Source organism: Aquarana catesbeiana, linkage group LG07 (genome assembly GCF_042186555.1).
Source record: "Aquarana catesbeiana isolate 2022-GZ linkage group LG07, ASM4218655v1, whole genome shotgun sequence".
Taxonomy (NCBI): Eukaryota; Metazoa; Chordata; class Amphibia; order Anura; family Ranidae; genus Aquarana; species Aquarana catesbeiana.
Window position 1 is genome coordinate 138,183,399 of NC_133330.1, and position 17,860 is coordinate 138,201,258.

Below are 17,860 nucleotides of genomic sequence, written 5' to 3' on the forward strand. Positions count from 1 at the left end.
TGTTTCCCAAAGAATAGTTTACCTTATGACCTGCGAATGTGGAGCCTATTACGTGGGGAAAACTCTGAGAATTTTGGAGATATATACATGATCATACATATGCAATTGAGATTGTGGCTCTTTAGTCCCCCATAGGGAGACATGCAGCTCATGATCATGCATACTGTCCCTTTAATGTACAATTTCTGGCTTTGGAACATATCCCACAGGACCCACGAGGGGGAGATGGGGGTAGGCATATCTTGCAGAAAGAAATGAGGTGGATACATTCTCTCAGGGCAACCCGTGCCCCGGATTTGAATGATGCCACCTCATTTAAGCCCTTTCTACCTGTATAATGTAAACTTTTTAAAATTGTTGGCTGTTATATAATTTATTTATTTTTTATTGTATTTGTTTATGCTTATTTAATTTTATATATAATTATGTGTATATGCTATATTATTATATCTGGAGATACGCTTCTTTTTTACCCTTTTTGTCCCCCCCCATGGCGCTGGTTTAGCCCCAGGAGTTGCAAGCCCCCCTTGCCATCTTGACCATCATATTGGAACCGTCTGGATTGTTTTTGCCATTTATTCCCATCCTTGCCCTGTGGACTTTCAATCTCCGGGTGTCTGTCTGGCTTCATGCCCCTGCTCTTAGCTTCTGCTTTTGGGGGCGGGTGGGTTTGGCATCACATTCTGTCTCCACCTTTCGATGGAGACAGACCGTGTACGTGTGACTGTTGGCTGGGATTGTGCAGGGTTTACCGGGGTGTGTGCGATGTGTCGTGGCCTAAGTTTTTCCGCACATGAGCAATATGTCATGATGCGTGTCTTTTCGTGTGTGCACTATATGATCTGATCATCTTATTGGCAGGAGCAGCATAATGACATTTCTGCTGTGCTCCGCCCTATACTGCCCCATACATTCAGTGTTCAGTCAGCCATGCTAGTTTGGCGGCGGTATTTCCACCTCTTTTTTGTGCATGAGCCCCATGGCGGTTTCCCCCGCCATTGTGATGCTGGAGGGATGGGGTTTGACTAGTGCCTGGGCTATATAGCCATATGCACACCCTCCACATGACTACCATTCCTCCAGGCTGGACCTGATTATGGCCTGTCACCGGTGACTGAGAATTGCAGGGTAGTTATTATATTCTTTGGCTTTATTTTTTTTTTTTTTGCTTAACCACTTGCGGACCGGAAGGATTTGCCCCCTTAATGACCAGGCCATTTTTTTGTGATACAGCACTACGTTGATTTTACTGACAATTGCGTGGTCGTGCAAGGTTGTATCCAAACTAAATTGACCTTTTTTCCCCACAAATAGAGCTTTCTTTTAGTGGTATTTGATCACTTCTGCTTTTTTTCTTTTTTGCGCTATAAACAAAAAAGACTGACAATTTTGAAAAACTACAACATTTTTTACTTTTTGCTATAATAAATATCCCCCCAAAAAACGTAAAAAAACTAATTTCTTCATCAGTTTAGGCCGATATGTATTCTATAGGGGTAGGGGGAGATCAAGGGGTTAAGTGTTCCCTAGGGGGTGTTTCTAACTGTGGGGGCAGTGTAGTGACTGGAGGAGACAGATCGCTGTTCCTAATCCACATCGGCTCCGGGTTCGCGCACGCCCCCTAGTGGTCTTAAAGAGGCCGATATACAATGACGGGGATTCGCCCAGGAGAGCCAACCTGCTGCAGTACAACTGCAGTGGCTGGTCCTTAACTAGTTATTTTTTGAGAGGCCCGTCACCTCTCATTCACCGCATGATGCACGGTTTCCTTGGCTTTCACTGGTTTTTCGTTTTATCAATAAATTGTGAGTTTATCTTATTTTCTGCACATTTATATGCATTGCATGGTATCTTTCTTTTTCCTTTGTGTGATAGTACAGTTCCATGTCCTAGTAATTGTCGCCCAGGGTTCTCAAATAGGCAGGTTGAGGGGCTCCAGGGGTATTTAATGTGGAGGAATCTGTTTTATCAGTTTCCTCCAAAGTTTGTAAAATCTATTCGGGGACCTGGAGCCCGGAGATTCCATAGTGTTATGGGTGGGACGGAATCTCCAATCCTGGGACTGGGTTTTGGGAACAGCCAGGAGTATGGCTGGTTGATTGAGCAGGTGGGTTCTGGGCTTATAGCAGAGTCAGGACTAGGGTTCTGGGCTCCACCCAGAGAGACAGGAGGTATCCAGGAGTCCAGAGAGTGCAGGTGTGCAGGTGTGCACTAGTGAAAGCCAGAGACCCAAGTCTGAGGATCAGAGCAATGAGGGGCTGCTTTCTAGATAGACGCTGTGTGCGTTGAAGCTGGGTGCATCTAAGGAAACAGATGAGAGCCTGAAGTGGAATGCCTGAGCAGCAAGGAAGCTGAAAAGAGGTACAGTAGTTGTCCTGTTATATGGCCAAGAGGGCTGAAGCGTAAAGCCTAAGTAGCAGTACTGCTGAAGGGAGCCACCAGGTGGCTTGGCAGTTTTCATGTTATTGTTTTTGGGAGAAGAACCCTGTGTGGGCATCCAAGTGCATGTATGAACTTTCCTTTATTTTGTTCCTTTTAATAAAAGTGGGCTAACATGCCCTTAAACTAAAGTTCCTGTTCGCTGTGAACTTACTGAAAAGGTATCTACCACTGAGCTAGACATCCCCCAATGTAACATTTGTTATAGATGTCGGTTTCCTGGTTAGCCAGGGTACCTGGGACTCCAATTATTAGCAATCCCTTGGCGCTTTTCTCTTTAAAGCCATGTGAAGTGAATAAAATAACTAATGACAATAATTTATCTTGATTGTCACTGTATTCATATTAGTTATTTGATTAGCCATGTTGACAGCTGACAAGCATCGCCTTGCTAACACTCACCCGATTTTCTATAGCATCACTTTTTTTCATAAAGCAATCATTCACTTACCCAGCACTTGTTTTGGTCAATACACCCTTTCCTTGTGTGTGTCACTATTCCTAGGATATTGGGGTACCAATTGGGGTATTGGGATATGTGTTTTCTTAGTTTGACCCTCTTCACGGAGGTTCACTAGGATATATATTTTTTTAGTTTCCAGTGCCTGCGCAGATTTCCAACTGCCCCCCATGGTGTCATCCCAGGGGTTTGCATCGCAGTGTCTAGTCTCCCCCTCCTCAACTCCAGGGAGCAAACTATATGGACCATTGGGTGACTCCGCCCGGCTTGTCGCACTGATTTACATTTGGAAGACCTGCAAATTAATTTATCTGTCTGATTATTGTACATGTGTGAAGGTTCTCCGCATTCATCCAACAATTGCAAGTCCGGGTGTGTTTTTTTTTCTCTCGTTCTTTTTAACTAACCCATCTCAAGATATTCATCTGTACCTCTCCTTAGGAAGCAAGTTTTTATCTTCAAAATGCGTAGAGAAAATCAGTACAGCTCATCCACCTTATAGAAGTTTAGTTCTATTCCAGCTGATTTAATGTAGGCTATTCATGGACACTGTTGGTACCTATGTATGACAGTATGTTTTTAAATGTATGAAATTGCTTTTTGGAATACTACATGTTCTTGTATATTTTATACATTCTTTGGTTGTGCCTCGTTAAAGTCCCATGGGCATTTTTTTTGGTGTATGTACAATTTGGGACTGAGACATGCCTATGCCCTATATATGTCAGCTTATTTTTTGTAGACTGTATAACTCATATTCTTTGGTCCAAGATGGAAACTGGGCAAAAAGCTGTATTTATCTAATCCTGCTATAGATGCATTTCTTGGACACAAAGTCCACTTCTTCAGACCATTTTCTTATTTTTTTCAAGAATATTTTAAATATAAATTACAGCTGAAAACACTTACTGCACTCATAATACATTAGAAAGACAGAAACCTAGAGCATATATTCTTTGTGGTCTCTATCCAGTTGCCTACCTTGGGTATCTTACAAATGTCCATAAAACCCCCTTCTCTGTACACAGGACGTGTCTTGCATTATCTTATCTTATCTTATCTTCACCTGTGAAATCCATATGACTGAGAGTAAGTCAGAAGTCTGCCTCACTGAATGATCACTCTGACAGACAATCTCAGTGAGAATTCAATGTAACATTTTAAGCCAAAACAACAAGTAACAAAGTAGCTATCTTATCTCCTGTGTTCCCGGTCAGAGAGATTGTGAGTGAGAGAGCTGCAGCTGACAGAGGAAAGTTTTTATTGTGTGCACAGAGTCAACTGTTAATTAACCAGGACATGCTTTTTTTACTACTTAACCCTTTCATTTCAACCTGTATAATCACTGTTTAACAGTTTCATCTCTTGTTCCATGTTTCAATTTTAAATTATTTGCTGGAAAAAACTTTTTATAAAGCACATTTATACATTGTTATCTTTAAGGATTTCCTGTTAAAAATATGTAGTTTAGGGTAAATCTGCTTTATTTAAAATCAGTAACTATCAATTACTGATGCAATGTGAGGAAAAATGAAATGTATGCAAAAAAAGTTATTTCTTTTGTAAATAACTAACATGCTTTGTACCAAAAATGTAATTTTAATGTTTCAGTAAATAGAACAATGGTACTTTGTTCAAAATTTTACTGATCAAACTTGAGAAAACATTTTTTTCAGATTTTTACTCTTTTATTCCCCTTTATAAATGCAAATAAATTTTAAAAAATTCTCCGAGGACTTTAGGATCACCAGAAAGCCCCGTTTGTCCCACAAAAAAACAATATACGTATCAGTTCTTTTTCATAAGTAATTACAAAGTTATAGACTTATGAACAGATACATAGCAGAAATGTGAACTATGGTCTGGTCCATAGGGGGTAAACAGGTGTGAGAGCCGAAGTGGTTAAGGCTATGCTGCCAGTGCATGGCCCCTTCCTGCATACTCCATGCCACTGGATCAATGACAAAATCAACATTTTTGAGGTACCGGATGCTGACAAGAGGCACTGACTGCTTGGCTCCTGTGACCAGCAAAGCATGTGAGTATGTATAGAATACCCCTCTTTTCTTAACCACTTGGGTATGTAACTCTTTCCGAGTTTCCTTAGTTCTTGGAAGTGTACTGTGGAGTGCATGGTACAAGTTAAGCTCACTTGAAGAATGTTTTGAAACATTTATTGGTTAAGAGTATCAAATACAGCCAATGTTTTAGGAAAAATGCCCTCCCCTTTTTCAGAGCTTGAGCTGTTGACTTTACTAAAATACAACAGAATGCATGAGGGGACCTGTATTAAGGCTTCACAGACGAATGTCTCCTGATGTAGATCCATCAGAACTAACTTTCACTTCTATCTGTCCAGCGCTAGCATGCAATCATCAGAGTTGACTTGGTGGCCTTCCCCACTAATGAATTCTTGGACGATCACTCACTTTTTTTTTTAATAAAAAAAAAGCCTCATCATCACAGATTGACAGTCTGATGATGTACCCAACTCTACTCAAAAGGTAATATTTAGTGACTTTATATCTGTTCCATGATACATTGTTTTTAAATGTGTTCCTATTTTACCCTTTTTTAACACTTATTTTACCCCAACATGTTCTAATTAACTTCTTCCCCCTTTCCCCTTGTTTATTTCTATTTTCCTAAACATTATTTTTTTTTTCATTTCTATTCCTTTTGTTTAATTTTTTCAGTGCTGCATAAAAAAGTACAAAATTGAAAAAAAATCCTTTTCATTAATTTGTAAATAATTTTGTAAGGCTTTCATCATGAAACATAATTTTAGCTTCATTATAAATGAGAAAATGATGGAAAAAAATGTATACTTTATTTACAGTAACATTATTTTTTTCCACCAACACTGAACAAAGTAGAAAAAAAGTGTGTTTTTTAAGCTTTGTTAGTTTTTGCAAGACAATATCACCAAAAGAAACCTTGTTTGTCCTAATAAAAAAAAAAAAAGAAAAATAACCACTTTAGCCCTGGAAGGATTTGCCCCTCAACGGCCAGGCCATTTTTTGTGATACGGCATTGCATCGCTTTAACTGACAATTGCGCAGTCATGCGATGCTGTACCTAAACACAATATTACATATCCAAAAAATATATAAAAAACAAAAGTAATCATCATCAGTTTAGGCCCATATATTTTCTTCTACATATTTTTGGCAAAAATAAAAAAATCTGAATAGGCGTATTTTGATTGGTTTGCGCAAACGTTATTGTGTCTACAAACTACAGGATAGATTTAGGGAATTTTTTTTTTATTATTATTGTTTTTATTGGTAATGGCGGCGATCTGCGATTTTTAGAGGGACTGTGACATAGCGGCAGGCAAATCTGACCCCAAATGACACTTTTTGGGGACCAGTGACATTATGACATTGATCAATGCTATAAAAATGCACTGATCAATGTAAAAATGACACTGGCAGGAAAGGGGTCAACACTAGGGAAAGATCAAGGGGTTGAGTGTGTTCCCTGGGTGTGTTCTAACTGTAGGGGGATGGGCTTACTGGAACATGACAGATCACTGTTCCCGATCACTGGAAACAGTAGATCTCTGCAATGTCATCTGGCAGAATGGGGAATCGCCTTGTTTACATAGGCAGTTCCCCATTCTGCCTCTCCTCACTGCGATTGCAGGGCATACACGCTATCCTTCTTGCACGGACCGATGTACAGGTACGTCAGTTCACATAGGAGAGCTGACCTGCCGCAGTATATCTGCGTGAGCTGGTCGGCAAGTGGTTAATGACAGTTATTGTCAAATCAAATATCGTTAAATATATTACAGTAAAAGGTCAGGTCTGAGCATGTAAGCCTTTTACAAAATAATCTAGACTGGGGACAAAGAGAAGTCCAATTTATTAAATAAATTATTCAGTTCTGTGTATAAAAAGGAGCATAGGGAAGCTCAAATCCATAATGGGGATACTATTGGCATAGGCTCACAATTGATATGGTCCAGAAATATTTAGACAGAATAAAGGTGAATAAGGCATCTGGACCAGATGGCATACACACACGTCCTAAAAGAATTAAGGTCTGTTTCAAACCCATTGTTTTTCATTTTTAGGGACTTTAACTGCTTCTCGACCAGCTACTGCATACAAATGGCCAGGTGGGACATGCATTGATCTGGGGAGACATACTCATAGATTCTCCCAGACCTGCACCTCCTGTGTGCCCCTGGCGGGGCACACATCGACACAACCATGTCACTGATGTGTCCACTGAACACAGCAGATCACCGATCCGAGTATTGTGCAGTGGTGCTCCACCATGGTACCATGTGATTGCTGTAACCAATCAAAGCAATCACATGTCCATAGTAAAAATGGCTGCCATTCATGCAGCTATTCAGAACTACTGTGAGCTCTGTGATTGGTCACAGTGATCACATGGTACAGGGCTAATTACTGCCTCCCTGTACCACATGAAAGCTGTAGCCAATCACAGCTTATCAGTGTTCTCCAGTCTGCAGGAATGTAGCCAAGAACTGTCAGAAATTATTGCTTATATTGCTCATGGCTGATTTGGCATGATTGTGCTGGGGTTTTGCCACATTTTGCGTTTTCCCGTGGCCAAAATGTTCCTATCCTGAACGTGTTCCTATCCTAATTCTTCCATGTTTAGGAGAGAGGGGTTGAACCTCACCCAACCACAGCAGCTCCTAAACTCTGCTAAAAGGCTATGTTTACATTGCTTTTATGGCGTTGAGTTTAGGAATTTGGCAAAAAAAAAAAACACCAAAAGCTCCTAAATTCAGGTTTAGGAGCTACATAGTTGTCAGGTTGAAAAAAGACACAAGTCCATCTAGTTCAACCATAAAAATACATAAATAAAAAATAATATCATATAATCCCATATACACAATCCTATACCCAGAGTTGATCCAGCCCATCAAGTATGATCCAATTTGCTACAGCTGGGAAAAAATTCCTTCCTGATCCCCCGAAAGGCAATTGGATTTTCCCTGGATCAACTTTACCTATAAAAGGTAGGTACCAGGGACATTGCTAGGTCTACAAAAGATCTGGGGCTAGAGCCCATAGCAGCAAAGTAAAGAAAGTCATACGCTTGGGCGGGCATACAAATGTATATAATATACGTGTGTGTGTGTATAAATATAATATTGTTACATATCTGAGTGTGGATCCCATGGTTTGTTATTATTGATTGGGTCCCCCGAGCCCCCCTCATTACATCAGGTGAACCCAGGTGTCCCCTAATCCTAGTCCTCAGGTGTCCTTGCTGGGTGCTGTGTTCTGCCCACATCCTAGTCCTCTGGTCTCCTTGATGGGCAGAGCACAGCACTCTGCAGGGAGACCAGAGGATTAGGATGTGGGCATTACACAGCACCCAGCAGGGAGACCAGAGGATTAGGATGTGGGCAGAACACAGCACTCAGCAGGGAGACCAGAGGATGAGGATGTGGGCAGAACACAGCACTCAGCAGGGAGACCAGAGGATGAGGATGTGGGCAGAACACAGCACCTAGTTATTCCCTAGTCTATTGCCAATCATGGTGGAGTGTGATTTCATTTTGCAGATATCCCACACATTAGTGAATTCTGCATTCAGATATTTCACCATATCTACCCCTGCTATAAACACACACAATACAGAGTGCTACTTTCTGCCATCTGACACCTCTGTTATTTCAGTGTTTACACAAGCCTTGTAAAAGATTATTGAAGGGGAGGCTGACTGTTTACTTTGCATGAAATGAGACAGCATTTAGAAGTCAGGCAGGGAGGGCTCAGGGTCAAGAGGAACAGTAATGAGAGGAGAGGATGAGAGTCATACAGCAGACAGTTAAACAAGCAGGAAGATCAGACTAAAAGAGGGTGGTGAGAGTCAAAGTACAGGGGGCACCAGAAACACAAGGGGCTTCTACAACAATGCTTGGGGAAGAATTACGATCACTCACGTATCCTCAATAGTCAGATATTGACCATGCATCACTTCCCTGCAGTCCCACGCTGACACACTGAGCTGTGTCGGCTCTCTGCCACCCCCTGCAGGCTGGAGGGAGGAGAGCACACACTCTCCTCTCCAGCTATCTTACCACACTCAAGCTGACAGGTGGCAAACCTAGACTCGGGGCTATGGGCACCTGATTCGGAGCTCCGGCCTCAATAGCCACCTGAAAGGTGAAGCCTATGATCAGTACCCAATTATATTATGTACATTTAGGAAAGAATCCAGGCCTTTCTTAAAGCAATCTACTGAGCTGGCCAGAACCACCTCTGGGGGGAGTCTATTCCACATCTTCACAGTTCTTACTGTAAAAAAACCTTTCCGTATTTGGAGATGAAATCTCTTTTCCTCTAGGAGTAAAGAGTGCCCCCCTTGTTCTCTGTGTTGACCGTAAAGTGAATAACTCAACACCAAGTTCACTATATGGACCCCTTATATATTTGTACATGTTGTTCATATCTCCCCTTAATCTCATTTTCTCAAGAGAATAAATTCAGCTCCTCTAATCTATACTCATAGCTGAGTTCCTCCATGTCTCTTATCAGTTTGGTTGTCCTTTTCTCCAGTTCCCCTATATTCTTTTTGTGAACTGGTGCCCAAAACTGAACTGCATATTCCAGATGAGGTGTTACTAATGATTTGTACAGGGGCAAAATTATATCTTTCTCTCTGGAGTCCATACCTTTAGAGCCTTACAAGCCCTGATCACCGTCACATCAGTCATATTGTCCCTAATCACCACCACACCAGTCAAATTGTTGCTGATCACTGCCACGCCACTTACAGTGTCCCTGAACCCTGCCGCACCAGTTACAGTGTCCCTGATAACTGCCACACTAGTCATTTTGTCCAGCAACACTGCCATATACGCCATATTGTCCTTAATTACCACCATACCAGTTAGTGTCCCTGATCATCATCGCACCAGTCATATTGTCCCTGGTCACCGCCACACCAGCATAAACCATCAACAGTGTGCCTGATTGCTGCCACACCAGTCCCAGTGTCACCAGACCAGTGCAGGCAGCAACAAATGTTCCTGATCACCACCACAACAGTGCAGTGTTGCCTCTGCCTGATGCTTGTACTGACCCTGGCCTGTCTATTGACTACATTTCTGCCTGTTCCGATCTTTTGCCAGTTTGCTAACCAGGTCTCTGCTTGTGGCCTGAACTGACCCATCTGCAGGTCTGACTAACAATGTTCCTGTGGGACAACAGTCCCAGCCATCCCCTGCAGACACTGCAACTTCTGAAATCACAAGAACTTTTTTTTCTTCCTTTCTTCAGCCTCCTGTACTTCCTGGTCAGTGAATATGACATTTTTGGAGGTATCAATGTACCAGTAGGCTAGGCTTGCTTGGGTTATAGAAACTTAGAATGCAATAGGTGGTGCTACACAAACCTATAGTCTCCGGCCACTCTGGCAACTATTCCAGTACACGGGAGGAGTAGCAGAATGTGTTTTTCTATGCCTATGCTGCGTGTTAAAAATATCTTAATAATTGTGTAATGGATCTGGAGGAGCTCTCTGACAAAAGTCTCTGCTTTGGCCATTTAGTAGCATAATTTATGGCTTATGTGGAATTTCACTTCAAAGGGCTCAATTGGGGGGGGGGGGGGGGGGGGGGGGGGACAGCTGATCTCCAGCTGACAGTATCTTGAGATTTTGCATAGCCTAGCTCATACTTATAAACCAACCATGTGCCTGGGCATAGGCATGTGAAGGTGAGCCCCAGGAGCTGAGGTGGTGATCCCCATGACACCGAACAACCAATATGGCTCTTTACAAGAAAGAGCAGCCAGCTCTGATACTCTTCTTACAGAAGATATTGCAATCAAGAAAATTATTTTTCCCCCCATCAAGAGAACCAAGGGAATAGCTCTGTATTGGCTCAACAGGCTGCTTCTGTAAGCCAACAGGACTAAAATCAAGTCCCAATGGTTCAGGGGTGACCAAACTGGAGGATTAATCCGCGTTATCCCCTGAATAAAGTTATGAACCAGAGATTGAGCAGCAAGTGGACATTGAAAAGAAAGACCGATAAGGTCGACATCTGGCATTTGATAGGATTAAAAATAAAGCTGGCCTTGAGTACTATCTGTAGGAATTCAAGGATCCTACCTACGACATATTTCCTAGGGTGCCAACCCCTGGATTCACACCAGAAGACATATGCCTTCTAGACTCGTAGTATATGACACTGGAGGCTGGCTTCCTAGTATTAACCAAAGTAGAAACTACTGAAGCTGACAGCCCCCGGTCTTATTTTAGAATGTGGGTCTCAATAGCCAAACCGTTAACCTTAGCGTTTGTAAGAAAGGATGGAATACCGGACACTGTGAAAGAAGGTCTGGCCACAGTGGTAGGGACCAAGGTTCCCCTACCACCATCCTTATAATCTCGGCAAACCAAGATCTCCTGGGCCACAGGAAACACCTCCTTCCCTTCTCGCTTGATCCTGCGAAGAAGACATGGAAGGAGAACAGGAGGAAAGCATAGATCAGTAAAAACTGATCCAATGGAAATACCAAGGCATCTGTTTCTTATGCCATCGGATCCCTTGACCTTGACACAAAGTTGTCGATCTTGTTGTTTGAACCCGGACGCCAATAGACCCACGTCTGAAACTCCCCATCCTTGGCATATTGACAGAACGATGCCGAGATGAGGAACCATTCTCCCGGAAATAGTTGGCGACTCAAGTAATCCGCCTCCAATTCTCCATTCCTGGAATGAAAATTGCTGCTAGACAAGGAATGTTGCTTTCTGCCCAAGACAGAAAAAATAACTAATCTCTTTCTGGGCCGCACAACTTCTCGTGCACCCTTTGTGATTGATAAAAACCACCGCTGTGGCATTGTCGGATTGGATCCTGACAGGACAATTTTATAGTCTGAGCGTCCAGGCCTCCAGGGCCAGGCGCACTGCCCGAATCTTCTAGAATATTGATGGGCAAGGTCATCTCTGATCTGGACCATGTCCCTCGGACAGACGCTTCTTCCAGGACTGCTCCCCAGCCCAAAGGGCTGGCATCTGTTACCACTTTCTAGGTATCCGGTAGAAAGGATCTTCCTTTTTGAAGATTCTTGGATATCATCAATTGAGGCTCTGACGCACTTTGGCAGATAAAAGCAACAGGAAGTTCAGAGTTTGGATCTTCTTGTTCCAAGTTGACAGGATACTGTTTTGCAGCAGACTTGAATGGAACTGCTCATAAGGAACGGCCTCGAAGAAGCCACCATCTTTCCCAATAAACACATGCAAAGATAGATAGAAGGATTTTTCTTTGTTTTGACCCACCGAATCAGTTCTTTTAAGGAACCAATTGTTTCCTGGGGTAAAAATACCCATTAGTGGACTGTATCTATAATCAGCCCTAAGTACTGCAATCTCCTTGATGGTTTTAAGGAGGATCTTACTAGGTTGAGGATCCAACCCAAGTATTCCAGGTAGCTGACTGCGGTAACCAGACCTTGGTTTTAACAGGCTACCGATTGACCTATCAAGAGTAGATCGTCTAGTAGGCTAGTATCGTTATACTTTGAGCCCTTAACTTGGCTAAAGGAGGAGCCAGGATCTTTATACACACTTGAAGTGCAGTAGCTAGCCCAAAAAGGTAGAGCTATAAACTGGAAATGAAGATTTTCTACCTCGAATCGTAGAAATTTCTGGTGAGCGGGGGAAGATCGGCACATGGAGATAAGCATCGTTGATGTCGATAGACGCCAGAAGTTCTCCCCCTTGTAGAACGGAGACTACTGATCGGATAATTCCATGCGAAGAGAAAGACTTCTTTTCCTCTGGTTCCTTAGGAACGTCCATGAGAACTGCAGAAGAATTCCCCCTATTGAGCTAGCAGGGCGCCTCGGAAGCCATCCTGACTGCCTAGAGGCTGATGCCCCTGGCACAAAAGAAGGAGCTTTTTTTTTTTTTTTTTTTTTTTTTAAATGAAAATATATTTACTCCTTTATTTAAATGGAAAATAAGGGGGTACTTTCCCCACTAGAAATTCTTTGGATGAATTATCCAAACAACCTCAATTAGCTGTTCTACCGCAAAAGGAAGAGTTTCTGCATGGTGAAAGGAAGTTTATCCTCCGCTGATGTGCGTTCCTGTACTCATGCGTTTAGCTGTGTTTAGCAACAATGTGCACAGAATCGTGTATAGCACCTGGTATTCCCAGGCTGTACAGGTACAAACCGCCATAGGCATCTCAGCAGTTGTGTGTTTGACTAGTTTATAAGCCAACACCTGCCTGAGAACTTTGTGGAAATTCTACAAAAGGAACTCACAAGCCATTATTGCAAGCATAAAGCTGCCAGAATTCTGGGCCTGTTTTTTTTTTCTCAACAGGAATTCCAACTTTATTCGTTGGATGCCTAAGCATTTGAATATTGTCTGCCAAATAACAGCTCTTATTCACAGAGGATATACTGCGTTAATTGCTAGTATACCGTACTTAGTGAATTTCCTCCATCATAGGATAAAGTGTAAAAACTTAACTAGGAGGAAAACAACATTTATCTGGGAAATCTTCTCAGATACAAAAAAGGCTTTTCCAACAATAAATGGACAGGAAAAAATCATGCACAGTCTGAGGAGGCTTCAACGAACCCAAACACTTAGTTAAGGGAGCATAAATGTGGAGTGGACCATTTAGCAAGATATTGAAACCAGCTGGTTCTCCCACATTTGACACCTCAGAAGAGGAGTCATCAGCCTCACCACGGTCCCCTGAGGGGATTCGTCTTCTCCCGCCCCTAGCCCATTTGAGGGTCCTGGGCAATGAAAGAGAATCTGTGCGATTAAAGTCGCTAAACTTTTTTTTTTTTAAACCCATCATGGCTGAGGGGAAAAAGGAACCTTTGGTAAAATACACAGGGGCTGCAGTGTTGAAAACAATTGTAAACATTTCATGTCCCTGATGCTCACTCTAACCAGTCACTCCCTCTCAGGGGAGGATGCCATCTGTAGAGATGAGTAGGCTTTCCAGAGCTAGAAGGGGGACTCCTTTAGCTCTATTTCTGGGGGTGTTTTAACCCCCCTTCTGACCTTAGCCCAATGCACACAGCAGAGGTACCATCAGAAGAAATTGCATGCACTGCTTGAGCGATAGTCCAGCTCTGCTGTTGTTTATCAATGCCCAGCCTGATGCAATACTAAATGTGTCAAAGGAATACCTGTGTCACCAACCTCTAACGCCACTTTGCTCCTGTGTCCCTCCACAGCTGCAACAATAGATATGGTGCCTTTAAACCATGCCCCCTCGTGTTTGGACGTCTGACGACAAGGAGGGCTTTCCCATTATTATTTATTTATTTTCAAAAAGAAGCATTTCCCATGCGAGCAGTGTGCTCCCGGTCCCTGGGACCCATGGGATGAAGCAGCATGGCGCAGGGGGGTCTTGTAAGCCGTCTAGCGGTGTGCTGATTGCACCAGTTTTTTGTTTTTTTTAAACCCTAAAGCGCTTCTTCCCCCAAGGAAAGGGGGAAGACAATCAGCACAGGGGGGCGATTGGTGGGGAGGTCCGTTGTCTGCCTGGAGGAAGAAGCATCTCAGCTTCCCTGACACAGCATGCTCTCTTAGCGTGAGGTGGTGAGTGCTCAATACAGCCCCCAGTGGTGACACATAGGCATGACAACATTATTATTTCTTAAAGGAGACATTCATAAGAAAATACAAAGGGATTTCTTAGAAAACTCCACTTATCTTTCCCCGCCGCAGGATTTTCTGTGGTAAACCAACAGACCCAATCTTCACCCTTCACGGTGGGTTCCGTTAAACTTTCAGGAGCTGGGGACCCTAGAGGGAACCCGCTATCCTGGACCTGCAAAAGCACCCTGCCAGTAAAACTTTATGGCCTTACTACCAAAAGTACTGGATCCCAAGGTCCAGCTCTCTAAAAAGAGAAGCATTCACAGGCAAAACCTCGCTTCTTCGGATATGAGGCCCGGGTACCATTCTATTTGGCCCAAAAAAAGACACTTTGAATGGATCCGGTCAGCATGGCTAGCCCCAACAAGGATTGCTCCAGTGGAGCTCAGCACAGCATATCTTTACTCATGACCAACACCTTAGACACTGGCAAAAAAACTGAGTCACTCCCACCAGTGGGACGAGTTATATAGGGAGTGCACTTTTTAATTTAGGGCGTGCCAGTGTCCATCACCTGAAGGTGGCCTATAACCCACATAGTAATTACTATGGCTCTGTGTCCCCTGATGTATGAAAAGAAAATGGCCTGGTCATTAAGGGGGAAAATATTCCGGTCCTTAAGTGGTTAACGGAGTGGTTCTATTTAGAAGAAGAAGGCAAAAGACAGCACGTCACGGAAAGTCTGCGGTAAGCCTGTATCAAGACACGTGGGAATAAGAGCAACGGATTACATACAGGTACTGTCTGAGCACTTTGAGCCATACTGTGATCACGAACAACGATGGCTGCTAACTACTGGATGTCTCATCAAAAAGAAGAGAAGGTGTTTTAACTTTTAATAATCAATTACAGTTAATTGTTACTTACAGTTACTCACATTTATTGCATCACACTGCTATACCTCCTTCTGCAGTGGACTCTATAAGAACCAGTCAATTTGTAAGAGGCTTGCTACCTTAGCATCCTTATGCAGCCTCTCAAAATGATGTTATCTGACAGGATTCTTTCTCTGCATGAGTTAATGAAGTTAGCGAGGAAAAATGAGGCTGACATTTAGTTTTCCAAAAGTGAAAAGTGTTCTAAGAGGATCTCCATTCTGATTCCCCCCAAACAGCAGAGTAGATAGGCTGACTCTAAATTTCAGTGCCACGCCAGTTTCTGCGTGTGAGAAGTTGCATTCCAGACTGGTTGGACAACAGCTGGATGGTCTCCTCATCAACACAAATCTTATTTTCAGGTTCCCAACACCAAGACAAATTCCACACTACGATCATCCTCAGGGGCCCCTAAAATTGGACTTTGCTGCAACATGCAAGGTATATCTATTAACCCCTTCCCTACCCGCCTATAGTCAAATGACATCCACAGATGGGATCTCCCATCCTGGGTGGACGTCATATGACGGCCTCGGTTCCCGGCCGCCTAGGGGGCGCGCGTGCCGCCGCGTTGCTCGGGACCCGGTGCGAGTGCCCGGCGGCCGCGATGTCCGCCGGGCACCCGCGATTGCCCGTTAACCGGGCCGGACCATGGATCTGTGTGTGTAAACACACAGATCCACGTCCTGTCAGTTCAGAGGAGAGCGATCTGTGTTCCCAGAACAGCGGAAAACTGATCGGTCTCCTCCCCTTGTGCGTCCCCTCCCCCTACAGTTAGAAGCATTCCCTAGGAAACACATTTAACCCCTCCCCGCCCCCTAGTGGGTAACCCCTTCACTGCCTGTCACATTTACACAGTAATCAATGCAATTTTATAGCATTGATCGCTGTATAAATGTGAATGGTCCCAAAAATGTGTCAAAAGTGTCCGATGTGTCCGCCATAATGTCGCAGTCACGGAAAAAAAAAAAAAAAAAAAAAAAATCGCTGATCGCCGCTATTACTAGTAAAAAAAATAAATAAATATATATTTTTTTAAAAATGCCATAAATCTATCCCATATTTTATAGATGCTATAACTTTTGCGCAAACCAATCAATATACGCTTATTGCGATTTTTTTTACCAAAAATATGTAGAAGAATACGTATCGGCCTAAACTGAGGAAAAAATTTGTTTTTTTTTTAAAAAATTGGGATATTTATTATAGCAAAAAGTAAAAAATATTGTGTTTTTTTCAAAATTGTCGCTCTTCTTTTGTTTATAGCGCAAAAAATAAAAACTGCAGAGGTGATCAAATACCACCAAAAGAAAACTATTTGTGGGGGAAAAAAAGAACGTCAATTTTGTTTGGGTACAACGTCGCACGACCGCGCAATTGTCGTTTAAAGTGCGACAGCGCTGAAAACTAAAAATTGGTCTAGGAAGGAAGGGGGTGAAAATGCCCAGTATTGAACCGGTTAATAACTATAAAGTATATAGGGTATATGTGCACAATTTCACCAGGACTCTTTTTGGGCCCTTTGCTGATAATACCCGTTTGTACAGTGGATGTATGGCCTATTATTAATCTTTTTCTTATAAAAACTTTTATTTCCATACTGGAGTGCATCTACATACTTAAGGTTATTGTTATATGCTGATTTAATTAGTTCCTCTGCTCCCAATTATTTTGATTAGATAACTGATTAAATTTCCCAGGAAGGGAATCCCCTCTGTCAACAGAGGCCCTGTCCTGGGTGAAGGCATTGCCAACTTTATTAGCAAACCCACTCGTCCACTTAGCAATGGTACTGGTTCTTTTTATTTACCTACAGGTTTAGCGCAACATCCTGTTTGTCATAACCGCCCTCCAAAAGAGGGCTACATCAACATAACACAACAATAAAACTGTATATCCTTACTTCAGCTGCTTTTCCATTGTAGAGACGAAAGTGATTGCATGCTTTAAGGTTAAGGGCAATAGTGCTGTCAGGAACTTGTTGCAAATACACCGCAAGGACTTCCTGTGACACATCATAATAATCAAGTTTATAGTAACAAAGAGCCACGTAGACATTCAAAGCAAGAAAATCCCTGCAGATTAAAAAATAAAACAATGCAGTTAATTATAATATAGGTCTAAATGGATAACATAAAAAAAACACAACATATAAATATATATACATACACACACACACACACACACACATACATATATATATATATTAGTGTCATTTGTACTACTACTAAAAATTATATGAAAAACACCAGAGCAAAATGTAATAATGCATTAAAGTGTTTGTTCACCAATGCCAGAAGTCTGCCAAGCAAAATAGGTGAATCGGAATTACTGGTGCATGAGGAGAGCTATGATGTAATCAGTATTGCTGAAACTTGGCTTCAATCCTCACATGACTGGGCTATTAATATTCCTGGCTATGCACTCTTTCAGAGAGACA

The 17,860-nt window shown here is 42.5% G+C and overlaps 1 protein-coding gene across 6 annotated transcripts in view; it reads right to left on the reverse strand.

Annotated features, from left to right (window-relative positions):
• IFT56 (intraflagellar transport 56) overlaps positions 1-17,860 on the reverse strand; it is a 1,103,321-nt gene that overhangs the window by 677,621 nt on the left and 407,840 nt on the right. For all 6 annotated transcript variants that reach the window (XR_012235287.1, XM_073592705.1, XM_073592704.1 and 3 more), the window contains one exon: positions 17,324-17,495. Coding sequence is in view for 5 of the 6 variants with exons in the window: in XM_073592705.1 (XP_073448806.1) it covers positions 17,324-17,495 (172 nt within the window). In the remaining variant the exon portion in view is untranslated. The remainder of the gene's footprint in view (positions 1-17,323; positions 17,496-17,860) is intronic.